At 41.5% G+C, this 13,275-nt stretch overlaps 1 protein-coding gene across 2 annotated transcripts in view; it reads right to left on the reverse strand.

Moving 5' to 3' along the window:
• il6st (interleukin 6 signal transducer) overlaps positions 1-13,275 on the reverse strand; it is a 32,641-nt gene that overhangs the window by 16,907 nt on the left and 2,459 nt on the right. Inside the window, exons 3-9 of one of the 2 annotated variants that reach the window (XM_034199149.1) lie at positions 11,503-11,817; positions 8,142-8,289; positions 5,680-5,837; positions 3,747-3,901; positions 3,341-3,485; positions 3,020-3,102; positions 1,560-1,806 (exon numbers count right to left, since the gene is read on the reverse strand). In XM_034199149.1, the coding sequence (XP_034055040.1) occupies positions 1,560-1,806; positions 3,020-3,102; positions 3,341-3,485; positions 3,747-3,901; positions 5,680-5,837; positions 8,142-8,289; positions 11,503-11,817 (1,251 nt within the window). The remainder of the gene's footprint in view (positions 1-1,559; positions 1,807-3,019; positions 3,103-3,340; positions 3,486-3,746; positions 3,902-5,679; positions 5,838-8,141; positions 8,290-11,502; positions 11,818-13,275) is intronic. The other variant, XM_034199150.1, reaches the window with a different exon arrangement.

Below are 13,275 nucleotides of genomic sequence, written 5' to 3' on the forward strand. Positions count from 1 at the left end.
ATAAATGGATCAGGAGCAAAAGAGAGATAATCTTTGTTCCTGAAACTTTCAGAGTCTCTTTCCACAGAGGGGGACACATGTTGATGTAGAAGAGACATGAAGAAGAGGGGACACATGTTGATGTAGAAGAGACATGAAGAAGAGGGGGACCACATGTTGATGTAGAAGAGACATGAAGAAGAGGGGACACATGTTGATGTAGAAGAGACATGAAGAAGAGGGACACATGTTGATGTAGAAGAGACATGAAGAAGAGGGGACACATGTTGATGTAGAAGAGACATGAAGAAGAGGGGACACATGTTGATGTAGTAAGAGGACATGAGAAGAGGGGACACATGTTGATGTAGAAGAGACATGAAGAAGAGGGGACACATGTTGATGTAGAAGAGACATGAAGAAGAGGGGACACATGTTGATTGTAGAAGAGACATGAAGAAGAGGGGACACATGTTGATGTAGAAGAGACATGAAGAAGAGGGGACACATGTTGATGTAGAAGAGCCATGAAGAAGAGGGGACACATGTTGATGTAGAAGAGACATGAAGAAGAGGGGACACATGTTGATGTAGAAGAGACATGAAGAAGAGGGGACACATGTTGAGGTAGAAGAGACATGAAGAAGAGGGGACACATGTTGATGTAGAAGAGACATGAAGAAGAGGGACACATGTTGATGTAGAAGAGACATGAAGAAGAGGGGACACATGTTGATGTAGAAGAGACATGAAGAAGAGGGGACACATGTTGATGTAGAAGAGACATGAAGAAGAGGGGACACATGTTGATGTAGAAGAGACATGAAGAAGAGGGGACACATGTTGATGTAGAAGAGACATGAAGAAGAGGGGACACACTGTTGATGTAGAAGAGACATGAAGAAGAGGGGGACACATGTTGATGTAGAAGAGACATGAAGAAGAGGGGACACATGTTGATGTAGAAGAGACATGAAGAAGAGGGGACACATGTTTGATGTAGAAGAGACATGAAGAAGAGGGGGACACATGTTGATGTAGAAGAGACATGAAGAAGAGGGGACACATGTTGATGTAGAAGAGGACATGAAGAAGAGGGGAACACATGTTGATGTAGAAGAGACATGAAGAAGAGGGGACACATGTTGATGTAGAAGAGACATGAAGAAGAGGGAGACACATGTTGATGTAAGAAGAGACGTGAAGAAGAGGGGACACATGTGATGGATAGAAGAGACAGTGGAAGAAGAGGGGACACATGTTGATGTAAGAAGAGACATGAGAAGAGGGGACACATGTTGATGTAGAAGAGACGTGAAGAAGAGGGGACACATGTTGATGTAGAAGAGACGTGAAGAAGAGGGGACACATGTTGATGTAGAAGAGACATGAAGAAGAGGGGACACGTGTTTATGTAGAAGAGATGTGAAAAGGTAGATTTTGCATAATAGGTGACCTTTTAGGATTTCTTCCACAGGGTCCAACATTTGAGAGACATGTTGTGTTGAGTGCCATTTTACACAGAAAAGAATACACTCAGTGGTTCAGATTAAGCGTGGCCTGTAATCAGAGTCTCTTACCATGTCCTTTTGCTGAGATGAATAACGATGCCATGGGAGATGTCCCCACCGAGTTGTTAGCGGTGACGCAAAGTCTGACAGGTCTCAGGTCAGCCAGGAGCATATCTTTAAGGACGGTGATCACCCGCTGGCCATCGCTGCTCTCTGAGCCGTTCACTAGGATAGTATCCCACTGCAAATTGTCATTCTTTTGCTCTTGAATCTTTATGTCAAATGTTATTATCCTCCCATTGGCGAACACAGGATCCTGGCAGGAAAAAATCACAATCTCATGTTACCTTTCAGAAACAAGTGAGAAAACAAGAGACTGCAGTGCAACAACGTGTCCTTAACAATCAGGGATGTAATTATTTGGGTAAACCCTAAACCTAACCTAACCCTACCTTTTTGTACTTTGTATTCAGCCCTTTTAATGATGATAAAAACGAATTCAAAGCATAAGGCTGACACTAAAAAAAACTGATGAATTATACAGTGTTAAAATATATTTTGAAAGATATTGATGAAATGTTAATATCATAAGATGTAATTTCACTCTCAGGAGATGCTATGGTAGTATTGTAAAGGGTAATAACACTCTTTAGATGTAGTAAAATAAGTATCATTAGGTGTATTGGCCTTTATATCACAAACAATATTAGTATCGTTAGGTTTAATATTATTATCACTAGGTTTAATATAAGTATCATTAGGTTTTATCGATATTACTATTAGTATATTGCAGTGGCGAGCCGTGACTTTTTAACCTAGGCCCTCTGACCCCCACCCTCGAAAAAAAGTTATTACGTCACAGCGTATACTTCAGCGGAATATCAACGGCCCGGGGTGCAAAACGCATCAATGAAAGCGACCCTCTACCACACAAAACAACACCTGTAAATAACCGAATTTGTGTTCTTTGAAATTGAAAAGGATATTGCATTGTGTTTGTTACTTTCGTTGCAGTTGTAAGTGTAATTTGGCATGCTTTTATTTTGAAGGCGAGTTTACGCTGTTGACAGGAAGTTGTTGTTGCTATGGAAACAAGAAGAGCTTCACAGCGGGCGGAACTTGTCATATAGTCCGCGATAATAAAACCCACCCATTTAGAGGGAAGATATGATTGGTCAATTGTACGGTCACTTGACATCACTCTCTCGTTCAGTTACTATAGCTAGGCCCACCAATCAGCTCCTCTCTTCACAGTAACTCGCAGAGACGAGCTGCTTTCATTTAATCCTTCACATTCAACAGAATAGGCAGATTCGAATGATTTATTTCTTTGGAAATGTTATTTTGAATACAATTAAATCAAGTTATTTTGGTAAAACTAAATATTATTTTGTAGAATATCTTAGGGCCGGCTCGCCACTGGTATATTGATATTAGTATCATTTAGTGGTTTTAGTATCACAAGGTGTAATATTAGTGGTTTAACAGTTTGTTAAATTGACATTGCATGTGATGGGATGGGAATTTACCTTAGAAATAAACTGCACTCGCCGTTCATTTTTGCCGTCAACCTCAGCAATGATTCTCCACACATCTGGTTTACTTGTTGGTCCTATGCAAAAATAAAAAACAGGTACAGGCAAGTAAATATTTTTGCTTACGCCATGTCTTACAAATGTAGCCTACAACTAAAAATGTAAGTGGGCGGATTCCTTGGTTCAGTAAGTCTTGAAAGGAAGCTCTAAAGGACTGAGGACTCAGGTACATTATACTGGATATCTTTCTGAAGTCCTTCAATTGTCTTCGTTGTATTTGAGTACTTTTAGCTAGTGAAAGCTGTCTAAACTCACGGTCCTCTGCTGTTTTCATGGTTGTGCCGCTCCAGTCGCTCCAGTGACCCAGTTGGCTGCGCACCTGAGTGATATATTCTGTGTATGGCTGAAGGCTCTGGAGTCTGAAGCTCTGGATGTCCGTGGCTATGTCTCCTTTAGGTACCTGAAGGAAATAAACAACTATTTTATTGATTTTGACAACTAGTAATGAGAAACATAAAAAACAGCAGACATGTCGGTTACCCAAGAGTACAAAGTAAAACAAAAAGTAACCTGGCTAGAAGACATAAGGAATAAAGAATAACACTGTTTAAATGCCATGCTGGCTGGCTGGCTGAAAACACTGGGACACTGAAATGAAATATTACAATAGTTCCCTCACTGCTTTTCATGCCATGAAACGAAACAAAAAAAACATACTTACATAAGTCCAATTTGGAGATCCAATTGTGCAGAATCTTATTTCATATTTTAATTTCCCATAACTTTTATCAATAGGCTGAGTCCAGTTCATCAGAGGAGAGGTGGGAAAATACTTCTCTGAAATAACTTTGATGTCTGATGGAGGGTTTGTTTTGACTGCAACAAAAGACACAACAAGCTGTCAGTCATTGTCACATTTCGGCAGAGTGACAGATGTCTTGTACTGCGGACTAAGATTTGGAGTAAGAGAGGTAACTTCGGGGTTTACTCTGAGTTTTCAGTTCCACACTGGTGGTTCATTTCCTTCTGGGGTAGAACGCCATTCTCACTTATGCTGAACACCTAACCTGCCTGTAAAGCACCGCCTGCTGAACAATCAGAGCTCGGTGTGCTCTTCGTAAAATAATGACACAAATACAGAGAAGTTTAAAGAGGAGATATCATGCTAATATTTTTGATTTGTGTCTCGACTGTGACATGTCTCCATGCTTAAAGGAGGCGTGTGGCGCAGTGAGTTAGTGCGTTGGTGTTCGGATCAGGGGAGCACAGGTTCAAACCCCGCTGCAGTCAGCATGTCGTTGTGTCCCTGAGACACTTCACCCCAAATGGCTTCTGTGGGGATTGCTCAAAGTATTGAGTATGTAAGTCACTTTGGATAAAAGCGTCTAACAAGTAACATGTAGGCCCAATCCCAAACCAGGAGGGCGTGGTTTGGGATTGGGCCGTAATGTAATGTTAAAAAAGCTCTTTATTTGTCTCATACTGCAGCACCTCTTCTCACCCTCTGTCTGAAACCAGAGCCTGATAAATATAAAAAATAAACATATTTATTTTTGGAGATGAATAAAAGTAGCCTATATCTTCTATTCCAAAAGAATGCATCTAACCAACGCAATTAGTTGACGAAATCTCAAAATGTCCAGATGTTCTTCCTGCATGTGGCAGCTTTAACTATGTTGCTTTTAGTCTGCATTAGCAGTTTAACTCGTGTCGTTTAGGTTTGAACTTTTTTTGTATACCTTTATTATAGTCTCCTCGTCATTTGTCATTGATAACGCTCTTATGTGATTGGTCGAATGCTACTAACTCCGCCCCTTCCAAGTGAACTCGCTCTTAAGGTCCTGACACACCAAGCAGATTTCGGCCCTCGATAGATGTCGATGAGCGTCCTGTCGCCCTACTCAGATTGGTGTGCTCCGCACCGTTGTGTCTTTTCAGCCGTGCCGACACCTTCCGCCGCCGGCTAAAGGCCGTCGGCTAAAGAAATCACTCCGATTGGCTGTTCAGCTTAGCGAATCAGTGCATGAGAAGCAAAACGGAAGTGAGGGACCCAAACAAACTATTAAGAAGACAAATCTGAGATTAATTTAACTCCAGCTCTCGACTCAGGTTCGGGAAAGCTTCTTGAGCTTCTCGCTGTAGAGTGAAAATGGAACGCACACGCTATGTGTTGTTTGTTTATATCACTCAGTCTTCTCTTCTTCTCTCGGTTATCACGCAGTCTGTCTTCCGGTTGTTGCCTCTTTTGAATGACGAATACACACTATCGCCGCCTGCTGGTAAGGAGAGTTATTGCCACTCACGCATGCGCAATTCGTACGTGCTATTTGGCCGTCGGCTGAAGTCTTTGCGGTGTGTTCCAGTGCGACTGTTGGCCAAGACGCAGAGACGTGAGGCGACAACAGTCGGGTCCGTCGGGACGTGTTCTTTAGTGTCAGATTGGTGTGTAGGTGCCTTTAGACTGAGAAACCCTGGGTGGACTTAATGAATTGATTACCGTTGTTTTTGGACCATTTAGCTGGATGCATAATTAAACCAGATAACACAAAGATATTCAATGCATGTTGAACTAGCTTTTTGGTACAGGTCAGAACAGGCAGACATAAAGCTAGAAGCACTGTGGAAATGTGACAATTAAATACAATTGATCTTACCAAACGAGTTAGCATCTTGAGTTATATGCTCAGACTCAATTTTTCCCAGCATATTGTGTGCTTCCACCCAAATCTCCAGGTTCATAAAATGGGGGTAAGTGTCCACAAATTCCACTTGGGTGTGGGTTCCCTCCGTGGACACACTGTAGTTCCGAATGCTGAACATGTAAATAAAAGAAATACCATTTAAAGGCACTCAAAAGCTACACAAACATAGTTGAAAATGAAATACTTTACATTTTTTGACATTCATTTGAAGTTTCCAGCCCTGTCTTATATGCTATAAAGACATTTGTTGACATGGGACAAGGCATTAGGGCTGTACCCGAATATCCGAATATTCGTTCACTGGAGTACTATTCGGGTTTCAATTTCGTTATTCGGATATTCGTTTTGTTTGTTTTTCCCCGTATTTTTTTCAAATCGAATTTATTGAAATCTCCAATATCAACATAAGAGCTTGTGCCTCTTCGGGGGTGCTCACACTTAACCATAAACGTTATCCCGTCTTTATATGTAGATATTACTTTTCTCCGTTAATCTCCGTCAGCATGTCCATAAATAGGAAGCCAAGCCAAATTACACTTAAGACATATACAACAGTGTTTCCCACAGATCTGAAATATACTTGGGGGGGGGGGGGGGGGGTGCAACAACATTAACATTAACCTTTCTGTTGGTCGCTTGTTAGCAGACCCTTCACGCGATGGCAGAGCGAACAGGTACAGGCAGGGCCCATAGTGATAGCCCTATAGTTTAAATCTACTACCCACAAATAAACATATGGACATGGGTTACTATTTAAAAAAAATGGTGGGGTGGACCTCAAATCCTCTAGGGGGGTCCGGGGGCATGCTCCCCCGGTAAGATTTGTTTTTAAATGTTGGAGTTAAATGCATCAATCTGGTGCACTTTGAGGGGGAAATAAAGAGACTAGATTTATGGAAGCGCCTATATGAAACAGAACTGTATACATTTCAATAATCATGGCCATAACCAATAACATACCATTTCCAATATGAAAAAAACACTGAAACTTGTTTATTTATTTATTTTTGGTTCATTTATAGTTGTGAGTGTGTCTGTGTTCCTGAACCAGCCTCTCCTGTCTCCCTCCTCTCCTCCCTGCTCCTCTTTGAGGCAGCAGCAAAGACTAGTTTTAGCTCTCAACAAGTTTTAAAAGTTTATCTTACCTTTTTTCACCTAGTTCACTTTTTTTTTTTTTATTCATGCATATTTTACTAATCACTACCCTCTCAAATGGAAATATGTGTTTACATAAATGGTGACCAAACCGTTTGAGACCCACTGAGAACTTAGACTAAGTTAACTATCTAAATACTCAGAGAGTCCTTTACCTCACCTGAATGACACACAGAGACCAATCAAGGGCTTTGATTTATGATCTGTATGACAGTGGCCATGTCGGCAGGCCACATCATGTGGACAGCCAGTCACCCTGTGTGAGGCAGGCCACTTAACAGGCCTGGCCATCGGGAAACCCCCCGGTCCTCCCGATGGCCAAGAGGCGTAGAGTGAGGGATCATTGTCCAAAAGTTAATCGATCGCAGATGGTGTCGTGGTCACGGACGAATACAAAAAAAATAAGATTATAGAAAAAAAAGGGAAAAAAACGAAATGGGTCGCGAAATATACTTGGGCGGCCGTTAATATACCTGGGCGGCCGTTAATATACCTGGGCGGCCGTTAATATACCTGGGCGGCCGTTAACATACCTGGGCGGCCGTTAACATACCTGGCCGGCCGTTAACATACCTGGGCGGCCGTTAACATACCTGGGCGGCCGTTAATATACCTGGGCGGCCGTTAACATACCTGGGCGGCCGTTAACATACCTGGGCGGCCGTTAATATACCTGGGCGGCCGTTAATATACCTGGGCGGCCGTTAACATACCTGGGCGGCCGTTAACATACCTGGCCGGCCTTTAATATACCTGGGCGGCCGTTAATATACCTGGCCGGCCGTTAACATACCTGGGCGGCCGTTAATATACCTGGGCGGCCGTTAATATACCTGGGCGGCCGTTAATATACCTGGGCGGCCGTTAATATACCTGGGCGGCCCGCCCAAGTATAGTCTATGTGTGGGAAACCCTGTACAACTGCAACGAAAGTAACAAACACAATGCGATATCCTTTTCAATTTCAAAGAACACAAATTGGGTTGTATACATTAAAAAATAACTATAAAACAACAATACTGTAGAATAACAAAATGAATGCCGTGAATACACGTGTTGAAGCGGTTCGCTGCTGATTACTACCGAATATCCGGAGCCCGAAAAACGGTATTCGGGACAGCCCTACAAGGCACGAATAAGTATTGTTAATAATTTATGTTTATTCAAATCATTGTTTTTTTTTAATCGTGCTATGGAAACAAATGTCACATTTCCTGCCAATAAAGCCTATTAAATAAAAAAAAGCTTGGTATACTCACTGAATGACTACAACATTCAGGGTGTATTTTGTCGGGACATCGCTGGTTTGACGTCCGACTGTCGCCCAATCACACCTGAAGATTCTGGAGATTGTAGTTTTCTCCTGAACGGCCACACAGGAAACATTCTCAGGCTTCCCTGGTGGATCTGACATGGAGACAAACAGCACACAGACATCTTATTTACTTCATTCAAAAGCTTGTGTGCCCTTTTTTCACAGACATTTATTTAAACATACAGAGACAACTCCAAGATAAAAGTGAGGGTGGAAAACACCTTTAATTACAAGGGTTTCTCAATTTAATTCTTAGGGTGTTTTAATCTTGAATCAAGCCAAATAACTTCTCCGCCACTGAAAGTCAGAATGAGACTGAACAAAGTACTTCACAGTAAACCGGGGTGTGTCCACAACTACAATGGGACAGTTTCCAAAAAGGATGTATGACTGTGATCACTAGGGGATATTATGGCAGACGCTTCGGGTGATGACGTAAAGGTCCCCTATTATACTGTTTTTCATCAATATATTACAGGTCTCAGATATATACAAAAACATGTCTCTGATTGGCTGAAACACCAAACAGATCATTGCAGCATTACCCATAATCCCCTCTGTTTCAGCCCTGTTTCCAAAGTGCTGATTCTCTGTCTGTTACTTTAGATGAAAATAAGGAGCCCCTCCCCACGCCCCTCTGAGAGAGATTTGGTTAAAAAGAACACAATGGTGCTCTAGGAGGAGATTCAGGTGATAAGGTGGGGGGGGGGGGTTACCTTGGTTGCTGATTGGCTAATGGTTTACACAAGCCAAAACATCGTTATGACATCATAAAGTGGCCAAAATCTGATCAGCTCATTTTCAGACAGGTTTTTTATAGAAATGGATCAAAAGAGAGAGAATCTTTGTTCCTGAAACTTTTCAGAGTCTCTTTACACAGAGGGGACACATGTTGATGTAGAAGAGACATGAAGAAGAGGGGGACACATGTTGATGTAGAAGAGACATTGAAGAAGAGGAGGACACATGTTGATGTAGAGAGAAGAGACATGAAGAAGAGGGGACACATGTTGATGAAGAAGAGACATGAAGAAGAGGGGACACATGTTGATGAAGAAGAGACATGAGAAGAGGGGGACACATGTTGATGAAGAAGAGACATGGAGAAGAGGGGACACATGTTGATGAAGAAGAGACATGAAGAAGAGGGACACCTATGTTGATGTAGAAGAGACATGAAGAAGAGGGGACACATGTTGATGTAGAAGAGACATGGAGAAGAGGGGACACATGTTGATGAAGAAGAGACATGAAGAAGAGGGGACACATGTTGATGAAGAAGAGACATGGAGAAGAGGGGACCACATGTTGATGAAGAAGAGAACATGAAGAAGAGGGGACACATGTTGATGTAGAAGAGACATGAAGAAGAGGGGACACATGTTGATGTAGAAGAGGACATGAAGAAGAGGGGACACATGTTGATTGAAGAGAGACATGAAGAAGAGGGTACACATGTTGATGTAGAAGAGACATGAAGGAAGAGGGGAGCTACACATGTTGATTGTAGAAGAGACCATGAAAGAAGAGGGGGACACATGTTGATGTAGAAGAGACATGAAGAAGAGGGGACCACATTTGATGTAGAGAGACATGACGAAGAGGGGAACATGTTGATGTAGAAGAGACATGAAGAAGAGGGGACACATGTTGATGTAGAAGAGACATGAAGAAGAGGGGACACATGTTGATGTAGAAGAGACATGAAGAAGAGGGGGACACATGTTGATGTAGAAGAGACATGACGAAGAGGGGACACATGTTGATGTAGAAGAGACATGAAGAAGAGGGGACACATGTTGATGTAGAAGAGACATGAAGAAGAGGGGACACATGTTGATGTAGAAGAGACATGAAGAAGAGGGGACACATGTTGATGTAGAAGAGACATGACGAAGAGGGGACACATGTTGATGTAGAAGAGACATGAAGAAGAGGGGACACATGTTGATGTAGAAGAGACATGAAGAAGAGGGGACACATGTTGATGTAGAAGAGACATGAAGAAGAGGGGACACATGTTGATTGTAGAAGAGACATGAGAAGAGGGGACACATGTTGATGTAGAAGAGGGGACACATGTTGATGTAGAAGAGACATGAAGAAGAGGGGACACATGTTGATGTAGAAGAGACATGGAGAAGAGGGGACACATGTTGATGTAGAGGAGACATGAAGAAGAGGGGACAACATGTTGATGTAGAAGAGACATGGAGAAAGAGGGGACACATGTTGATGTAGAAGAGACATGAAGAAGAGGGGACACATGTTGATGTAGAAGAGACATGAAGAAGAGGGGACACATGTTGATGTAGAAGAGACATGACGAAGAGGGGACACATGTTGATGTAGAAGAGACATGAAGAAGAGGGGACACATGTTGATGTAGAAGAGACATGAAGAAGAGGGGACACATGTTGATGTAGAAGAGACATGAAGAAGAGGGGACACATGTTGATGTAGAAGAGACATGGAGAAGAGGGGACACATGTTGATGTAGAAGAGACATGAAGAAGAGGGGGACACATGTTGATGTAGAAGAGACATGAAGAAGAGGGGACACATGTTGATGTAGAAGAGACATGAAGAAGAGGGGACACATGTTGATGTAGAAGAGACATGAAGAAGAGGGGACACATGTTGATGTAGAAGAGACATGGAGAAGAGGGGACACATGTTGATGTAGAAGAGACATGAAGAAGAGGGGACACATGTTGATGTAGAAGAGACATGAAGAAGAGGGGACACATGTTGATGTAGAAGAGACATGAAGAAGAGGGGACACATGTTGATGTAGAAGAGACATGAAGAAGAGGGGACACATGTTGATGTATAAGAGACATGAAGAAGAGGGGACACATGTTGATGTAGAAGAGACATGAAGAAGAGGGGACACATGTTGATGTAGAAGAGACATGGAGAAGAGGGGACACATGTTGATGTAGAAGAGACATGAAGAAGAGGGGACACATGTTGATGTAGAAGAGACATGAAGAAGAGGGGACACATGTTGATGTAGAAGAAGACATGGAGAAGAGGGGACACATGTTGATGTAGAAGAGACATGAAGAAGAGGGGACACATGTTGATGTAGAAGAGACATGGAGAAGAGGGGACACATGTTGATGTAGAAGAGACATGAAAAGGTGGATTTTGCATAATAGGTGACCTTTAAATATTTGTCCTCAAAGTGTCTATAGTAAATGCATACCATGAGTTAGCAATGACCTAACCTACTGTATAAGCATTAAATACAGGTAGTTAGAAAACAGCTTTGGTTTTAGGTGCCAACAATAACAACTTACAGCCTTTCTTCAGTAAGACCCCGTACATGAATTTGCCTGTGTTCAGGGAAACGTAGGCGGAGTTTCCCTTTTCTGCCCTGCACAATAACCATTCAGATTGTCCACTGGTGACGGGGATCGTGACACTGATAGCCGATTCATTGAGCTTGGTGTACAGCTCTTTGGATACAGTAGTCTTAGACAGTTTCCAGTAGAGGTCATCAGCTGTAACTTCCGTTGTGTTGATGATCATGCATGTAGCCTTGAAGTTAGAGCCGATCTCTAGAAATTGCGTTGTCTGCGGGGCTGTCACCAAATGGTTGGTTTGGGAAAACCCTATAGAGTCAATACAAAGATACAGGCAGAGTGCCTTGGTAAGAAAAAGCATTTTCTTAAAAAAATGCTTTAACCCTCCTGTCGTGTTCGGGACAAATCTGATTTGCTACTTACATCAATCATACATATTGTGTTTTACACTTGATTGCTTCAAGGCCTTATGATATCCTCCACAGTAGGCATCTGAACATATTACTGATCACCACTTTCATTTAATTTTGAGTGGTTTAGTCCGCTTTGTAACACCTATGATGTTCCCGGTAAAAAATGACCGCCATAGGAAATGAATGGGTAACCCTGGATGATGTTCATCCATCAGATAGCACACACACCCAATCGAACTGTGTCTATTCATCGCAGTTATTCATGTACACCAGTCGTCTGAGACTTTGTAGACAGCGTAAAAAGGTGTTAAATCAAATTGGGTAGAGACTAATTGATTTTGTGTTAATGTAAGAGCAGTTAAAACAGACTGGGAACACCAAAGTAAAGGGGGGGAGAGATGAACCCGACAGGAGCGTTAAAGAAGCAAACAGAGGACAAATCCCATTTCAATGCGAACATACTGTGATAGCAGGAAAAGCAAAAGTATAAGAACAGTCCCTTCGAATTTAAGCATCTTATTGGAATTCAGCAAAAGATAAAACTATTATAAAAAATATTTAAAAAAGACGTTTATAACTTTAAAATATAGAGAAATATTTACATGAAATATAGATATACCAAGAATACTACGTACCGTATAATATGATGAAATGAAATTGAATGAAATCAAATATGTGCAGTATTGCTTTGGAAAGTGGTAAGCAGCGCAGAAATATAAAAAAAAAGTAGCTTTGTGTACAATGTGCCAAATATTTAGAGGGTTGTGCAGGACTGACGGTAATGACTTCAATCAGTGTTGGAATGTAGTAAAAATACATATACTCAAGTATCGTACTTATGTATTATTTGGAGGTACTTGTACTTTAGCGCAGTGGTTTTTTTGTAATGCTACTTACTACTTTTACTCCACTTCATGTATCTGTAGTTACTTTACAGATTCAGATTATTAGCTAATAAGACAAATACAAATCAATTAATAAATAAATATTTAAATATAATTATAGGTGAAAACACCTTTACCATCTGTAATACACGCTAATGCATCAATAATAATAACACTGTTGTATATGATTCAGAAATGGGCTATTACGCACAATGCATACTGACGGAACTATATATCGCCTTATAGTATTTAATACTTTTCTTGCTGTTTATAGTAAATGTATTCTTAGTTAGTGTTGTTATTAAAGTAGTTTCTATGCTTTCATGTTGAAGGCAGTTTTGGGCACTGGGTAATTGTATATATTGGTGGTGGTGTGAGTAGAGCGCCAGGGTGTTACAAGCCACCAGCAGGAAAGCCGTAGGAAAGAAACATATGAAACCTGTTCATTGTTCTATGTTAATGATATTAGA

The sequence above is a fragment of the Gymnodraco acuticeps genome, unplaced genomic scaffold (assembly GCF_902827175.1).
Source record: "Gymnodraco acuticeps unplaced genomic scaffold, fGymAcu1.1, whole genome shotgun sequence".
NCBI lineage: Eukaryota > Metazoa > Chordata > Actinopteri > Perciformes > Bathydraconidae > Gymnodraco > Gymnodraco acuticeps.